Below are 19186 nucleotides of genomic sequence, written 5' to 3' on the forward strand. Positions count from 1 at the left end.
CTACTACTTCTATCTTATACACTCTCTTTGTTAGCCTTCTTTCACTCATTCTTTCCACGTGTCCAAACCGTCTCAATTTTTGTCACTACATCTTCGTTCAGTCCATACTTTCCGTTATCATTATCACACTGTTCCTAATTCTATCTTGTAATCTCATACCACACACACTTCTCAACGCTTTCATTTCCACTGCATTCACTTGGCTCTGAGCTTGGATCTTCTGCCATACCCAAATTTCGCTACCATACATACGTGTAAGCACCAACACCCCTCTTTTTGCGACACCTTCTGGTTGTATTTGATTTTATTTATTTTTATAAAGATAAATTGCAGTATAAATTATTCCTATGTTAATCTATATGAATTTATATTTTGATCGTCAATGATTTGACATGCAAACATATAATTATGTATAAACAAAATGTCAATAATAATAATCAAAAATACAAAAAAAAATCAAAATTACCGTCAAATTCAAAACTTTCTTAGTGTCAAATGAAACACAAAAAACTAACAAATAATGCAATACATAAAAGCGTTAAGTGCCCTATTCACACGATTATATATCCCACATGATGGTGGGGTCAGCTTTCCTGTTTAACCTTCTCCACTTTGCCCTGTCCACGATATCGTCCTCGCATAACTTGCACTCACTCAAGTCCTTTAAAACTATATATTTCCATCTTGTTGTGGGTCTGCCCGTGGATCTTCGGCCTGAGATGGAAAGTTGTAGTGCCGAATGTCCTACGTACTCAGAGGGCCTCCTTTTTACGTGACCATACCATCGCAGTCTACTCTCCTGCATTTTGTCGGCGATGTCGCGCAGGCCCAGGCTGCCTCGCACGTTACTCGTTACAGATTATGTCGAGCCTGGGAACGTCGCACATCCACCTCAGCATCTTCATTTCAGCAACTTGAATGGTATTCACGTGCATTTGAGTCGTTGCATAAGAACCGGCCTTATTATACTTTTGTATATAAGACCCTTAAGTTTGACTGGCATCGTCCTGTCACACGTAACACCAGTCACTTCTCGCCATTTTAGCCAAGCAGCGGCTTTATCATGCTTACCGTTCCTAGTAAACAACGTTCCCAGATACACAAACTCTTTCACTTATTCCACTCTTTCGTGACCAATCAAAATTTCACAGTTTGTCATATTTTCTCCCTTTTAAAATACCATTAATTTCGTCTTGCTAACATTTATTTTCATTCCTTTCCTTTCAAAAGACCGGTGCATTCTAGTTTCAATCTCCTGCAACTCTTCACTCGATGACGCTAGCAATACCAAGTCATCAACGTAAAGAAGACATTTGACGAGTAACCCACTCATTCTCAGCCCACATTTATCATTTCTCAAATCATGCAGACTACTGTCCATGAATTGATTAAACAGCTACGGTGGCGCTACACATCCTCGCCTAACATCCTTTTCGATGCTAAACCACTCAGTGTAATGGTACGATCATATAGAATATGACATTTAATATACGTAAATGTGACTCTGTCATAGTCATAGTTTTATCCTTCACTTTGAATTAACTTACGTAGTTTGTTTTTAAGTAGTTAGTTACTAGATAGTTTTCATGGTATAATCCAAATTGTTTCACTGGGAATGCTCACCGCGGTACAATAAAGCAGCCGAGCAGCGTGTAATTAATTCGCCCATGTTATAATGTTATACCCCGGAAGGGTAAAATGAACTTCGCCGTAGTAGCTATTCGAGTTGTTGCTACTTTCATATTATACGTGTTCAAATTCTTACGTACAAAGTAATCAGTATATGTTGAACATAAAAACACTTCATAATATAAAGTACTAATACTAGAAACCATAAAGTTAAATAAAATAAAAGTTTATAGGTACTTCACCATAATGGATATAGAACTGACATTACACGTATATATTCATTAGTATATAGTCATGTTTTGACGACAGGTTTGGCCTAGTGGGTGTGACCCTGCCTACGAAGCTGATGGTCCCGGGTTCAAATCCTGGTAAGGGCATTTATTCGTGTGATGAGCATGGATATTTGTTCCTGAGTCATGGGTGTTTTCTCTGTATTTAAATATTTATACATATTTATATATTATATATATCGTTGTCTAAGTACCCTCAACACAAGCCTTATTGAGCTTACTGTGGGACTTAGTCAATTTGTGTAATAATGTCCTATAATATTTATTTCTCGAGTGCATACTTTATTGTATTTCATAGTGCCATCTTAGGGCAAATTGCTCTACTGGGAATGCTCTCAGCAGCACAATAGAGTAGCCGGGTAACTGTAATCAAGCCGCCCATGTTCGCACGGAAGGGACGGGCACGTGAAGTACGCAGGCCGGCGACCGCCCGCTCCGGAGCTCGTAGTCGCGATTAGAGCGGAGATTACAAGGATATGTGAGTGCTACGCCGTAGCACTCCACTTACAGCTTAGCTTAAAAATGAAGACATTTTCGAAAGCTTGAGATTAACGGCCCGATTCGAAGAATGATTAAGACACGTTTAAGATCTTGGAAAAATCTTTAAAAGATCGATAACTAAACGACATGGCAAAATTGACGTTTATTTCGATTCCGCTGTGATCCCAATAAGGTCTATCTACGATATTTCTAACGTCAAAGTGACATTGGTTGCCCGAATCGAGCTGCTTCTGTCAATTATACGACATACAAACGATATCTAAAAGAGAACTTATCTAAATCAGAAGTTATTCTTATCGTATTTCATTTTTCGAATCGGGCCGTAAGATGATGTTTAGAAATTTCGGCAGTTATATGAGAAATAATAATACAGCTTAAGTTCAAAGCGCATTAAACTTAACTGAAACATTTAAATAAAAATGAGATAAGTTTTAACTAATTACACTAGGTACTTAAAATAATCATTTGGAGACAGAGCAAGGAGACGTTTTTGACAACAGATGTATAAATGATTTTACAACATTTACATCCTTTGATCTTTCGGCCATTTTTTCTTACCAAAAACAGAGTCAGATAATAAAGTTAGAAGTTATATGCTAACGTAGCAAATACGAAACAGATACGGAAAATGCCAATATGGCACAATGTCGAGAAAGATATTAGCTGTCAATATGATGTCGAGCCTCGGCGACGCGGGCTCGCTCTGTGGAGCGATCAATTCGGAAATTAGGGTGTAGCCCGCGCGACATTTAATCTATCAGGATTAACGGATATTGCGAAATATAACGTTTTTCTACCTATATTGTACATAGGTACATATTGAAGTTTCTATCCACCCTTATTTTACTCTTAACGCTAAAACAGACGTGTGGCAGATATGTTAGCGAACTATGAAGTAAAAATGTTTCCATTTACGTACATTTATTACATCTGACTTTTTTCCAATAAATAAAATTATTCACCTTCATGATGGTATTATATGAATGATCAACATTTGGTACTAGTTAACAGTAATCAAACAATGTATAATTAACATTTCGGGGTTTTCCAGCACATTCGTGTTTAACTCGGTTCGCATAATTGCCCTTAAAGAAAATTTGACATGCAAAGGGTAAGACGACTGCGTGGTCTTAAACGACGGACTAGCACGAGAACGCTACAGATTATATTTCTAAGCAACGGGTTTCTAAACAAATATGTTTAAAGAAAAAGTTTCATTTTTAAATTCAACATTTACAATTAAAAAATCTAAACTTTTTCTTTGCCCTTTATCGTGTTTTTTTCGATCACTTATTGTAATTATACTATGTTTGTACCAAATTATAAGAAAAAATAAACATTTGTATTGGTTCTCGTCGTATTCTGACTATGAAGTCGTGGAGTGAATACGACGACTGTTCTGTATTTCTGAATCACAAATACGATACCACGAAGTTACGCGGCCCCGCCTTAATTTAACGGCTTATATCTACCAAGTAATCAAAACAACTTCGGAGCAATCGCTCAAATTAATAAACTAACTTCGGAAACGACTACCTACACTCGTAATATTTGCACCAAAGATTGTTGACTTTCTACTACCGTCGCTCGAAAGTCGAAATATCAACGTTCGGTGAAACATGTACAACTCCAATTTACGGTAGTACATGGCAGCTGTAGTAAGCCAATATATGACATAGTATATACCGAAGCCTATCTAACTTTCGTTTACGGGAGAGCAAACAGAGACAAAGTTTGTATTAGTTCAGTAAGTCCGTTCCCGTCATCGAAGTAAAATAATAATTGTCCTTTTTGTTGGATTAAGTGGAATGAGCAAACATCGCTAAGTAATAATAAACATTGATTGGTGCCAAAACAAGTAGAACTATAATATACGAGTATGAGTGATTACGATTAAAAAATGTCCATTTCTAGAATTTTGGATAGTGTTTTAGATACCATCAGCCGTAAAAGTGCATGGCCATTTTATCAATGAATTATAAATATTATAGGGACAAAATATAGTATAAATATTATAGGGACATTCTTACACAAATTGACATAATACCCGATTCGAAGAATGATTAAGACACGTTTAAGGTCTTGGAAAGATCTTTAAAAGATCGATAACTAAACGACATGGCAAAATTGACGTTTATTTCGATTCCGCTGTGATCCCAATAAGATCTATCTACGATATTTCTAATGTCAAAGTGACATTGGTTGCCCGACTCGAGCAGCTTCTGTCAATTATACGACATACAAACGACATCACAAAGTCAGCATAGGGAGCGTGCATAAACTGTAGGAGGCAGCACAGGAGCCGTCAGATTTTTGGCGCGAGGCGTAAATGTGATGTTTTTTGTTCCGATGTAGCCCACAAGATGGCAGAACCTACTATGCACAAGAAAACATGTGACGTGTACATGTGCATGTTTATGGTTTCGATTCAGGCCACAAGATGGCAGACCCTCCAACGCGCACGGTCCCTATTGTATATATTATGTTATAGATGTAATGATATATTTTAAATTGTATTTTTATATATAAGTAGTTACACTATTGTCTTAGGTTTAGTACCTGTAAAAATAGTTGTAAGTGTGGGAAATACAATAAAATAAAATAAATATCTAAACCAGAACTTATCTTTATCGTATTTCATTCTTCGAATCAGGCCATAAGTCCCACGGTAAGCCAGGAAGGCTTGTGTTGTGGGTACTCGGAAAACGATATATATAATATACAAATACTTAAATACAATGAAAACATCCATGACTCAGGAACAAATATCTGTGCTCATCATACAAGTAAATGCCCTTACCGGGATTCGAACCCAGGACCATCTGCCATACATATAGGTATATATATGGATGTATAATGTTTAATATAATTATTTTAAAAAACCGGCCAAGTGCGAGTCGGACTCGTGCATCGAGGGTTCCGTACAAACCTGTAGGTATATATTATTATATGATGTAACAAAAAAATTACGGTTTTTCGCAATTTTTCCTTTATCTGTGCTATAACACGTTACTTCGTACCAAATTTCAAGATTCTGAATTCAAGGGAAGTAGGTTTTGATTCCCTTGCGAGTGTCGAAAATTTGCGGAAATTTGCGGCATAAACGTCTGTATCTTTTGATTGCGTCGGCTTAGAAGTTTGATTTTTAGGGTTCCGTACCGAAAGGGTCAAACGGGACCCTATTACTGAGACTTCGCTGTCCGTTCGTCCGTCAGTCACCAGGCTGTATCTCATGAACAGTGATAGCTAGACAGTTGAAATTTTCACAGATGATGTATTTCTGTTGCCGCTATAACAACAAGTACTATATAAATCAGAATAAAATAAATATTTAAGGGGGGCTCCCATACAACAAACATAATTTTTTTGCCGTTTTTATAAACAATGGTACGGAACCCTTCGTGCGCGAGTCCGATTCGCACTTGGCCGGTTTTTTCATAGCTCCAAGGGACAGTAGTCTTGAGTATTTGATAGAAATTCCAGCTTGATACCTCCACGCGTTTCTGAGAAAAACGGTCTTGACAGACAGACAGACGGACGGACAACAAAGTGATCCTATAAGGGTTCCGTTTTTTCCTTTCGAGGTACGGAACCCTAAAAAACTACCATACACTTATCATAACGCCATTTCATATATACGACGACCGGTCTGGCCTAGTGGGTATTGAAACTGCCTATGAAGCTCGATTTCTGTTATCTGTACACAGGGTTTTTCGCCTAAGGCAGTATCTTACGTGAGCGAATAACTCGCGAACGCGAAGCGATACCTTCGCGATCCTTTGATACCTATGGAAGTGTCCTACGTGGGCGATCTCTGAATGCCATTGGGCCGCCGCGCCGCGTCGCATTCGCGAGTCATCGCTCACGTAAGCCACTGCGTAAGCTGCAGTTGTCCTTATCGCACTAATTTAAGGAGGATTTTGCCCTCGTCAGCGCGACGGAGATATTTACCCAAAATTCTTAAATTTGAGAAGGAGCTCGGCTAGTATTTCCTCTTAATATCCTATGCGTGAAGTTGGAGGGTACAAAGACGGCACTTGGTTTTATTTCGATTCAATCTGATTACGTCACACTGTTATTTTCCAACGAGAACAAGCCTTTCGAAGCTAAAATAGGCTTGCACGAGTTTAGGTAAGTTAAAATTAAATATCACATTTATATTCGCGGTTTAAACTTTAAAGCGTGCTTTACATGGATGCACTGTCACATAAGGTGACCGCCTACGACTAGCGTTCCGCTGCCGTGGGCGCTGGGCGGCCAGGAAGGCGGCACTATTTTCGCGATGTCGGCGGACTGTTCCTTCCGTACTCGCGTTATCGGCTGATTTACGACATCACTCCCTGAAATCGCCACTTTTTGTGGTGCTTCGCTATTTGACGGTAAAGAGACCCATTTCCCTGTTGATGCTTCAATAATATTAGTAGGTAAAATGTATTTTTATTGTGGCATACTGCACTACCTTGAGTATTTAATTAAAGTAAATAGACATTATGAGACATTAGACAGATTGACGTTAAATATCTAATTGGTAAAAAACGTTTAGTAGGTAAATCATAAATATTGACACATACAGGGTGGAAAACATCTATGGGTCCTGGAGGAGAACTACTATAAATCGGTAGTTAGCTCATTTTACTGAAAGGAAGCATTCCGTTTAAAGCTCCCTTTTTTTATAGTTTCGTAAATAACTCGTAACGGTGGCCAATACGAGTAACAAAACAATGATTTTCCACGCAAATAATGTACATAGAATTTTCTACAAAAAAGATCGAGTACACCTTTTGCAAGGATCAATATATAAAAAGATATTAAAGAGGGAGATTTAATTAAAATCAATTCTAAGGTTCGTTTTCTTTAGATTTTCGTAAATAATTTGTAAAGTATGACCCACAGCAAAAAATATTCTTATACATAAATAATTAGCGAATTTTTTTCTACAAGAAACATATAGAACACTTTTTGCTTATTTATATTCAAAAAGATACTAAAGCGGGAAACCTAATTAAAATCGCATCAGTCTAACGATCCAGCGAGGAAATGCTGCCAGCGTCTTCGTTACTATGCCGCAGGGTCCATTTTTAGATTTATTTTAGTTTTATTTTAGATTTAATTTAGTCATATTTTAGATTTAATTTATATTGTGTTTTTATAATGAATAAATTTTTAATTGTATGTATAATAATAATAAATAAATTTTAATGTATCCCATTAAAATCAATCTTATGGTCCATTTTTCTATATTTTCGTAAATATCTTGTGTACGATGGCCAATAGCGAAACACGTTAATTCTAAATAGTATATAGAAATTTTTCTACAAAAAAGATGTGGTACACTTTTTACATGGCTCTATATTTTAAAAGATATGAAAGAGGAAAGTTAATTATAATCATTTCAAAGGTTGTTCTAGTTTTTCGTAAATAATTTATAAAATATGTCAGAAAAAAAGGAATTCTATACGCAAATAATTTCCATAAAATTTACAGCAAGAAACAAAGGTTCTTTACAGTTTTTCGCTATATATCGCTAACATTTTTTTTCTATGTACCACCGTTTACAAGTTATTTAAGAAAAACTAAAAAAGCCTTAGTTTTCAATTTATTTTATTTGTTTATTAGAGAAATTTTGATCCTAGCGATTCGTATAATAAAATAGCGAGGGTTATATTTTTAATTTTTAGTTGGTTCAATTCCCGGGTAAGATAAGAGAATTTTAGAAGATCTTTGAAAGCAATTTTGTTTCTTTTCAAAAATAAATAAATGTTTCCTTTCAGTAAAATGAGCTAATTAAACGATTTAAATTAGTTACCCTCCGTGGCCCATAGATTTTTTTTCACCCTGTATAAAAACAATAATAGGTATAAAGCAAGCAATGAGTCGGGACTAGACAAAGTGAATGGTTTCAAGAGTCATAATATAAATAAATACATTGCAATTGGGCACTTAAAGAGTAATGTAAAACTAAGAATCCCGTGTTCATCTTTAATTCAGAATAATCTTCTAACTTGATGCTGTGGACATACAACGCTCTTTCTCTCACAGCTGTAATCTGACTTGACTCATCTATAGCTAAACATTTTTATGACGTCAGCCAGACAATTAGGTTGGTTAGTGGAGACTAGACTCGTATTAGGGTGACGCGCGACGCGCCGCGCGGGCTGCGCGTGTCGCCGGCGCGTGCCGGCTGTCGCCCCCGCGCTGACGTCATTTGATTCACCCGCAGCCTTCATTGACCGAAGCGGATTTCACTATGCTTAAGGGATTCGATGTGCTGAGGACCGTCACAAGCTTTTGTCGTTCTCATTACTAAATATAGCACGTAACATTCCTAAAGCGAAATGAATCTACAGGCACATATTCATTGCACAGCTGAAATATACAATATACGTAACTTAGAGACAAAATGATCAACAAGGAAAAATGCTTTGACCATTATTCCTTGTTGATCCAATAGCCAATTGCTCCTGCGAATGTCTATGAAAACCTGCATATCTCGCATATTGGCGATAATACATCACAACCGTGTAATAAAAGAGATATATCGAAAATAATAATCTAATTAATTAATTAATCTAATTTAATTTCAATTTTGATTTTATTAATAAATTAGTATAAGTAATAAATGTGCACTTTTGAATTTTTAAATTTAACTTAGTCGTTTTTATTACTACACTACTACTAATAGGTAGGTGGGCATTTCTATTTAAAGTTATGTGATAGAATTGGGAATTATTATATGACTTCTACAAAATCACGACGTATTTAATCCGCATTGGCGGGAAACTACAAAATATAGGGTTGAGTGGAGAAAACGAGGGGAGGCCTTTGCCCAGCAGTGGAACACTAAATTAGGCTAATCAAAAAATTATGATCATACAAAACGGACAAAAAAATTGAAATTATGGGAACACTTGTTTTTCCTATTAGGATGGAAAAGCTCGTGATTATGAGAGGAAATAAAATAGAAATTCTAAAATATAAAATGCTAGTTGGGGGTGCAACTTTACAAAGAAATTCCCAGCTAGTTAGGCATCTACTCGTTTTCAGCATCTGTGTTTTATTCTGGTTTCTTAACCAACAATCAACGTTGTACACTTATAATGTCTTATTTGAAGAGAGGTATGGGCATTGTGAATTTCATCTGGCTTTGTGTGGTAGGGCACAGCCAGTGGATGTCATTCCAGATCTAGAGCAGAGCCCAACTGGGGAAGTACCTCCACCTTACAGAAAACCGCAGCCAAATAACACTAGACCCTATGCTCATAGTGTTGTGTTCCTGCCGGTGAGTAAGGTTGCCAGAGCTCAACGTGGGGAGGGGGGTTTAGGGTCGACAACGCGCATGTAACTCCTCTGGAGTTGCAGGCGTACATAGGCTACGGAGATTGCTTACCATCAGGCGGGCCGTATGCTTGTTTGCCACCGACGAAGTATTTAAAAAAAAATGTTCTTTGATAGTAAGTTTCCTTTAACAATGTTAGTTTTACTTAATGCAGATAGCTATGGAAAGTTATATGCAGGTTCATGTTAACTTTCGCGAGCAGTTAAAAAATTGAATGATCTGCATTTAAGATAACAACCAACGTGCCTTTGTTTAAAAACAGTCCAATGGCAGCATGGTTCCATTTTTATCGCTTGTCACTATGCCCGTCACTTTCGCACTTACATACTTGTTAGAACGTGACAGGCATGGTGACAAATGATAAAGAGCCGACAATATTAGCCCAGTGAACTACAAGTAACTTTTACTATGACTGCTAGTTCTAAAAGTACGATAGTGAGTCCACTCCCTCTTGATCGATGTGTTAATGTTATCTTTCCTGGTGGACCAGCCAAGATGCCAATCGTTTGCGCTACGACAACAAAACGCTTTCTGTCTCTCTATCAGTCTTCTATATTATTTAGTGCTATAGAGACAGATCGTTTTGTTTCGTTTCTTTACGAACGATTGTCGTTTTGGCTTTGCACTCTGATATTTAAATTGAAAAAAAAACATATTTATAGTTAGTTCTGTTGCAAACGGACGTAAACTAAAATCGAAACATGAATAATAGGACCTAGCCCTGCTTTGAGTAAGGGTCTAATTTTCCTGAGTGTAGCCTTTCCGTTCTTTTTTCCCCACTGCACGATAGCAGTTTTGTACATGCTATGTACACGTGAGCAAAAGGTTGCCTTATGATAAAGAATTTGGAAGATGGCTTTCGTAACTCGTCTTATACCTGTTTGCAATTTACAAAAATATTGTTGACTATGTGCGCGGCTAGGCAGAGGTACCACCATTGAGTGATGACACATTTTTCGACAATCGACACAATATAGGGTAACGTTTGTTTGGCTTCAGAGAATAGTATGAAACACCCTAAATGTGAATGAAATATTTAAAGTTACTAAAGTCTTTTTATCTTTTTAGAGCAAAATCTAGGTTTTCTAAATAGCAGTAGTTGTTAAATAATGCATCGAGTCTAAGTGGTAAGCTAGAGGTTATTTCCGTCGATGTAAGTAGGTACTTCTCTCGTATACATAAGTAATGCGTCATCCATTTCCTCAATTGAATCCTCGTTACTGAGCGCTCGATGGCGGTTTTATTGTTGATTTATACCCATATGTAGGTAAATACTGGTAGTTAGCCCCGAACTGAGAACTCTCGGTTCGCCAAAAACTTTATCCTTAGAGTAGAATCATAGACATAATCTACATATTTAATTGTCAATGCGATAGTAAAAAAAATGAGGGAATTCAAGATGGGTGCCGTTTATTATAATTTCGACAACGCAAGGATTTGTGTTAAAGGGCCTTTCAGATCCTCAAACATTAATTTTCATTAATACAATTGAAAAAATTCAAGATGGCGGTCATCCGTCACAATTTTGATTTCGAATTCCTATTAAGGAGTCTTTCGAATCCTCAGATATAATTTTTTAACATGATCATACCAAAAATGAAAAATATCTAGATGGCGGCCCACGGCCATAATTTACAATTTTGACTATGAATTCATTATTAAGGTACCTTTCAGATCCTCAGATATTAATTTTCATTATGATTAGTGAAATAATGACAAAAATTCAGGATGGCGGCCGTTTTTAGGGTTCCGTAGTCAACTAGGAACCCTTATAGTTTCGCCATGTCCGTCTGTCTGTCTGTCTGTCTTGCTGTCCGAGGCTTTGCTCCGTGGTCGTTAGTGCTAGAAAGCTGAAATTTGACATGGATATATAAATCAATAAAGCCGACGAAGTCGTACAATAAAATCTAAAAAATTAATTTTTTTTAGGGTAGGGTAGGGTAGAGTAGGGGTACTCGTAAAGTGGGGGTGAAATTTTTGTTCCGCTTCAACCCTAGAGTGTGGGGTATCGTTGGAAAGGTCTTTCAAAACTAATAGGTGTTTTCGGGAAACATTTTTTGATAAAGTGAATATATTCGGAGATAATCGCTCCGAAAGAAAAAAAATGTGTCTCCCCCTCTAACTTTTGAACTATAGGTCCAAAAAATATGAAAAAAATCGTGGAAGTAGAGCTTAAGAAAGAGATTAAATGAAAACTATAGCGGACATGATCAGTTTAGCTGTTTTTGAGTTATCGCAAAAAGTTTTCCCTTCATAGTAAAAAGACTTACTTTAATTAGGTACTGATTATGCAAATTTGCCTATTTGTTTAAGTCGGGTGAAAGGTACCGTTTCATCCCTTGGTTAACAATTTACTATACTTTAAGCTCCAGTTTAGCTTATTGTGACGGAAGAGTAACTACGGAACCCTACACTGAGCGTGGCCCGACATGCTCTTGGCCGGTTATTTACCATTTGGCTTCGGTTTCGTACTAAGGAGAGCCTTAGAGAAAAAATGAAGACATTCAAGAGGGTGGCCGTTTGTTCCAATTTTGACAGATTCATTTTACGCGACCTTTTAAATTATCAGTTATCAATTGTTGTCATAATCAGTACCCCTAGTGTAAATATTTTCGACAGCGAAACGTGACGTACGCGTTTGCGTTAAGTGTCATTTTGTATGAGATTTTTGACTTTCCAAAACGTCCCGCTTGGCGCGCTGTTCAAAAACCCATACAAAATGAGACTTAACGCAAACGCGTACGTCACGTTTCGCTATCGACTAAATTTACACTAGGGGTACAGACCAATGAATTCAAAAAAGAAGAAAATCATGTTTGAACTTTAAAATATATGTTAATACTTCAACAGCACGTTTACCTAATTTCATTTAAATTTGAACAAATTTACTATAAGTTATTGCGTAACTAACTATCTAAACTATCCTCTGATAGTTCAGTCAGAAACCATTGAAATGCCGGGACGTGCCTCTAGCCAGCCGTGTGTTCCAAGTTGAATGTAAGAATTTCGCTTCGCTTAGCTCGCTCGTTCGATTAAATACGACTCTTGGATGACGATAGATTACAAAAATCTTACTCTCTATCTTTTTATGATGTTTGACGGCCAAACAAACAAAAAATGAGAACATGCGATGTGTAATTCCGAGCCTCGCACTACTTAGTAATGAGCAGACATATCCCCTTGCGACAGCTACGATTAATGAAGTACAATACTAATTTGTCTTTAATTATTTAAATACAATGAAAAAAAAACATTAAAATTGACTATAAACTAAACAGGAATAAAAGTAAACAAAAAGAAAGACACAAATACAAAAATTAATCAAACAACCCGTCCCGAGCCCTCCCAGACGCAAAGGTGCCCATCACGCTCGCCGCGTTGCCACGCTGAATCGCGATAGACAGCCTCTGCATCAGGAATGACCCGGAACGAGGGTCATGACCCCTCTCCCTCAACCGCCGTCCCAATTCGCTCAAGAAAATTTTGGCCTCGGCACACCAACACCCGGACGTCTCTACCGCTAACGGGACAAACATATATCTCGACAGCAGCGCCGAGTACTTATCGCGCTTTCGGAGTGCCGCAAATTCAGCCTTTATAATTCATGTCTTTATAAACCTATATTTACATTAAATAAATATTTTATCATTTATTTTTTTATTATTTAGATGCTGAAGTCATGTCGGCAGTTGACAATGACGGTGCGCACGGCAGGCGCCCTGGTGGGGCGCGCGTCGTGCTCATGGATGGACCGCTACGGGCGGCCCGCGTCGCCGCCGCCGCCGCGCCAGTCGCGCTCCGCCAGCAAGGACCGCTCGATACGCAGGGTAATTACATCACGCCTTTAGCGGTTCTTCTACAGGTGTAATGATAATGATGCTCATGGCAGGAAAACAGTCGTACTCGTGGATGGCCGGACCGCTACGGACGACCCTCGTCGCCGTCGCTGGCGCCGCCGCGTCAGACACACAGATACACGACACAACTATTGAACCGGTCACTGTACGGATGCTGATGATGATACCGATCCTACTTACAGGATTTCGTCTGCAATGACCGATATGCAGCACTAGTGTCTGCTTTACAGGTAACCCACTTTTAATCGGCACTACAGCATAATTTTTTATGATCAGTTCAGTATTCTTGACCGCTCTATACGCAGGTCAATTAGGTAATACAGAACTGCTAAACAGTCGTATTACAGCTATTGTAACATTTGTGACCGATCCTATCTGCAGTTTAGTCCATTGTTTGTCACCTAATCTAAGTTAGTCTTGTGACACAGGCAGTCTAAATGCATAATTATATGAGAGCAGTTTATCCACGGAAGCGCAGTTTGCCAGTTAGATGCTCGTGCCGGCAACAATAACAAACTTGTCTCCGCTTGGCACGGAATCAAAACTCGATTAAAACTTGTTCCAAATCAATGACAGGAAATATGAATGCTAAATTGATGGCAACTAGTAAAGGTACTCGGTATCTATAGTGTCGCCGCGCTAAGTACATTTATGTACCTATTTGAGACTTTTGAGGAGCTTATTTCAATAAGATATGAGCATGAGATAAGAATGTTCTGTAAAATATGAACCTAAGTAGTAGAACGTGAAATCTATTATTTTATGTATCACTGAATAGTTCGTTGCAAGGCAGTTGGTGTAATAAAAAATATGTAGTAAAATGTACATATATTTGGGTCGGGCATCATTTCTGATAACCGTTATGATTTTAGGGTTTCATAAAATTTACGCGCAATATTTGGGTCGTAAATATGCGGTAATATACACAGTAATACGAGTAAATAAGGGTGGGATGGGCACGTGGTGGTATGCTAATCGTGGTCTACTGCCCACTAAACTGTCGTTAGTGGCCGTAATGAGGCTGCTGACACGTTTCCTGCTATCTGCTTGTAGACATGGTATTATTACACTAATTAATCAGTTAATATTAACTAGCAGTAAATATTAGTCCATGCCGGACTTGGACCCATTTCTCGAACATTATTAGACTAATATTATTAGTCCACAAACTGTCAAATCGTACATGTTTCCATGACAACACGCTAAACGCTAATAATATTAGCCTAATATGGTTCGAGAAATGGGCCCCTGAATTGGTATTTACTTGCATGTGCTTTTAAGTTAATTAGGGTCATTTTAAAGAAACTTTACGTCTTAAATCGCGTTTTTTACTCACTCGCGCGACATGTTTTGGAAACGCCCTGATCTATATTTATAAGCACAAAAATAAATACGTGAGTTAAAACGTAAAATTAGCTTAAGAGGCTGTCAACACCCAATGTCCTTGAAATTGATGTTACTTAAACAGTTTTTTAAGAAAGACTATTTGTTTTAGTCAAGTAAGAAAAATATATGTTCATATTAATTATATTTCAAAGACCGTGGTTGTACTCGATACACGATTGAACGAAATCGGCTCGATAGAAAATAATTGCAAAGATAACTTAAAATCACAATTAGAATAGAATAGAATAGAAAAACGTTTATTGCAAAACCATCTACAAACAGCACCACATTAGAAAACAAAAAAAGTAAGAAAGAAGATCTAATACACTAAACAGTTATAAGTGTTATAACTACTTGTAACTTATACTAACATGCAATAGTTACAGTGATGATGCTGTAATAGAGGCTACAATTGGACACCACTCAGCATATGCTCTAACATATATATGCTACAGCGCTGGTCTTCCGTGGAGCCCAGGGCAAGAAGATAGCTCGGAACAGTAAAGGCAGTGTCAGACAGTGATTTAGCAAGTATTAATATTTAACACAAGTTAGAAACTAATGCACGGAAAAATTTCAAAGCGGAAGTCAGTGGGTTGGGAATATCTAAAAATATATAAAAATATAAACAGGTAATGTCAGACATGTATTTAGTTTAATATATAGTAGAGCATATATACTGAGGCGAGCTCATATTCGACACGGTTTCCCATCACTAAAACCGGCGGCCCTTCGCCAATCCCTAGTTTCCGGGAATCGCCTACGAGCGCCGCGCGCGCGCCGCTCGGCAGCCAGTGCGAGCCAGACACTTCTAGCGAGCGGTCACGCTTCTCGTCCCTACGCTCGCCGCTCTCGCGAGTGCGATATACGTACCGAACCGACGCGAGTGATATTGTTATAATTGTACCAAGATCGTTCTTTGTGATTAGTTATCCAATAAATAATTGCAATCTTGCTCGTGGGTTTCTATTATAATAACCACTCAAAGGAACCCACATTGGTGACCCTGTGAATAAAGTGAAGTTATTCCGTTGTGTGGACTTACGCCAACCTCTGGACAAAAAACCCGACACTGCTACAACGATCACTTTTACGACTACACGGCACGAAGAAAGCCGTTACTTTCGTTACCATTTACCATGTACGGTTCAGATAACCATGAAAACAACTCCGACGCTGCCGCCGCGGCCGCTGCTGCCGCTGCCGCTGCTTCCGCTGCTGCCGCTGCTGCCTCCGCCCCTACCGGTGCTAAAGATGTGAATATTCACGTTGGTACTGGCGCTGCCGGTGCCCCGCAGTTACCCACCCACGCCGCCGTCCACGCTGCCGCTGCCGCCGCCGCTGCCACTGCGGCCGGCCATCCGACATCGCCGCCAGTGCCGCTGCAACCGCCATCTGGTTTTGGTTATGAGGTAAGCCGTGTTGGGATTCGAGTTCCGCCTTTTTACCCCGATCACCCCACTGTATGGTTCGGTATAATAGAGGCTCAGTTTCACGTAAACAATATAACCAGAGAATTAACAAAATTTTACTACGCAATAGCCCAACTGGACCCTAAAACCGCAACAGAGGCGGAAGAAATTATTACGTGCCCTCCTGCGAATGAACCCTATACCAAACTCAAAAATACACTCATAGCTCGATTCTCAGAATCCAGTGAAGAGAAAATTCATAGACTTTTAGAAAAAGAGGAAATTGGGAGCCGCAAACCTTCCTCTTTCCTACGCCATTTGAAGGCTTTAGCTAAAGGAGCAGGATCAGATCAAATGATAAAAACCATTTGGATTAGCAGGCTACCTACGCATATGCAAGGAAATTTAATTTCTCAGCCCTCAACAATGTCCTTGGACGACCTTGGCGAGTTAGCCGACAAATTGTATGGCATAACACCGAATAACCACCATCATCTAGTGCAACAAGTCAACACGCCGATGCAGACACAATGCAATTGTCTTGCAAACAATGCAAACTCATACAATCAAAGTCCCGCAAGCACTTTACCTTCGAACCACAACCAACCTTTTGATATGCAAAATATGCAGATGCAAATCAATGAGCTTACTAGAATGGTTGCTGCCCTCGGCCAAACACAACGAAACTCTAATCGTTCGTACCCGCGCAATAGAAGCAGGTCCAGGTCCCGCGCCCGCTACGCCAGCAACGATCTGTGTTGGTACCATACCAATTTTGGTGCCAATGCACGCAGATGCGAGCAACCGTGTAGATTTGCTAAGGAAAACCAGCAGTAGGGTTGCTAGCGGCGGTAAGTAACCCTACCAACATACCAAAAATCTACTCCAACCGCCTTTATATCATGGACCGGACAACCAAGAAAGACTATCTTGTAGATACAGGCTCAGATGTATGCGTCTACCCGTATAAATTAATTGAACGGCGGCGCCCTACATCTACATATGAACTTTATGCTGCAAATCTTACACCGATAAAAACATATGGAGTAATGAAAATCAACCTCAACATCGGACTTCGACGTGACTACACCTGGTCATTTATTGTTGCTGATGTCGGCAGACCTATCATTGGAGCTGATCTCCTTGCACATTACGGACTCCTCGTCGACCTTAAGAAGCGTTGTTTAGTAGATTCTACAACTGGCATGAGTACTCCAGGTAGACCTGTCATTATTGATGACTCCCCATCCGTCAAGGTCATCTCAGGTACAACAGTTTATCATAAGCTTTTAGCTAAATTTCCATCCGTAACCAAACCGACCTGTAACATCAACAACTTTAAACATAATATCCAGCACCACATTAAAACCACTCCAGGTCCACCATCCGCCTGTAGAGCTAGACGTCTTCCGCCTGAAAAGTTAGAAGTCGCTAAAAAGAAGTTCGACGAGTTACTCCAGCAAGGTATTATAAGACCCAGTGACAGTCCTTGGGCCTCTCCACTACATATGGTAGCCAAGAAGTCGGGAGGGTGGCGCCCTTGTGGCGACTACAGAGCACTCAATGCCCGCACTCTACCAGACCGCTACCCACTCCGTCACATTGAAGACTTTGGTATGTCTCTCCAAGGTTCCACCATATTCAGCAAAGTAGACCTGGTCAATGCATTTTACCACCTACCCGTACACGAAGAAGATATCCAGAAGACAGCAGTAATCACACCTTTTGGCCTCTTCGAGTTTCTTAAAATGCCATTCGGTCTTCGGAACGCCGCGCAGACCTTCCAGCGCTTCATAGATGAGATCACCAGAGACCTACCATTCACCTTCCCATACCTTGATGACATATTAGTGGCCTCCGCTGATGACACCCAACACCTGGAACATCTCAAAGCCCTTTTCCAGAGGCTCGAAGAATATGGAGTCATTATAAACACCTCTAAATGTTTCTTTGGCCAAACTGAAATTGAATTTTTGGGATACAAAGTATCAGCTTCTGGCATAGAACCTCCTTCATCAATGATTGAAGCCATTCAACAATACCCAAAGCCAGCAACAGTTAAATCACTTCGCAGATTCTTAGGAGTTCTGAACTTCTACCGGCGTTTCATCAAAAATGCTGCTGAAATACAAGCACCTCTCAATAATCTGCTCAAAGATGGCGTCAAAGGCAATGCACCTGTACACTGGTCTTCCGAAGCCGATACGGCATTTGAATTATGTAAACAAAGTCTCGCACACGCCACTAGACTTACACATCCAAAACAAAACAGTGATCTTTCTCTCTACACGGATGCATCAGATACTGCCACGGGAGCTGCCCTTCATCAAAAAGGCGACAACGGCTGGGAACCGATTGCATTTTTTTCTAAAAAATTGACCTCGGCCCAAACCAAGTATAGCGCATATGATAAAGAACTCCTCGCTGTCTACCAAGCCATTCATCACTTTAGGCACTGGTTAGAAGGAAGACATTTCACTATCTTCACTGACCACCGCCCATTGACATTTGCGTTCCAACAAAAACCGGAAAAGTGCAGTCCCCGTCAGTTCCGCCACTTAGAATTCATCAGCCAATTTACAACAGATATCAAGCACATCAGTGGCAATGACAACATAGTCGCTGACGCTCTGTCAAGAGTCGAAGCCATCAGTCAACCAGTAGGTTATCAAGAACTTGCTGCTGCTCAAGCTTCGGACAGAGAGCTACAACAGCTTCTTAACGACAACCAGACAAGCCTTTTAATCAAGAAAATTGTTTTCCCTGATTCGAACA

General features: G+C 39.2%; 1 protein-coding gene across 8 annotated transcripts in view; it reads left to right on the forward strand.

Annotated features, from left to right (window-relative positions):
• Positions 1-19186, forward strand: part of LOC133517967 (whirlin) — a 139396-nt gene that overhangs the window by 58354 nt on the left and 61856 nt on the right. For all 8 annotated transcript variants that reach the window (XM_061851464.1, XM_061851465.1, XM_061851468.1 and 5 more), the window contains exon 7: positions 13425-13583. In XM_061851464.1, coding sequence (XP_061707448.1) covers positions 13425-13583 — 159 coding nt within the window. The remainder of the gene's footprint in view (positions 1-13424; positions 13584-19186) is intronic.

The sequence above is a fragment of the Cydia pomonella genome, chromosome 5, assembly GCF_033807575.1.
Source record: "Cydia pomonella isolate Wapato2018A chromosome 5, ilCydPomo1, whole genome shotgun sequence".
NCBI classification, from domain to species: Eukaryota; Metazoa; Arthropoda; class Insecta; order Lepidoptera; family Tortricidae; genus Cydia; species Cydia pomonella.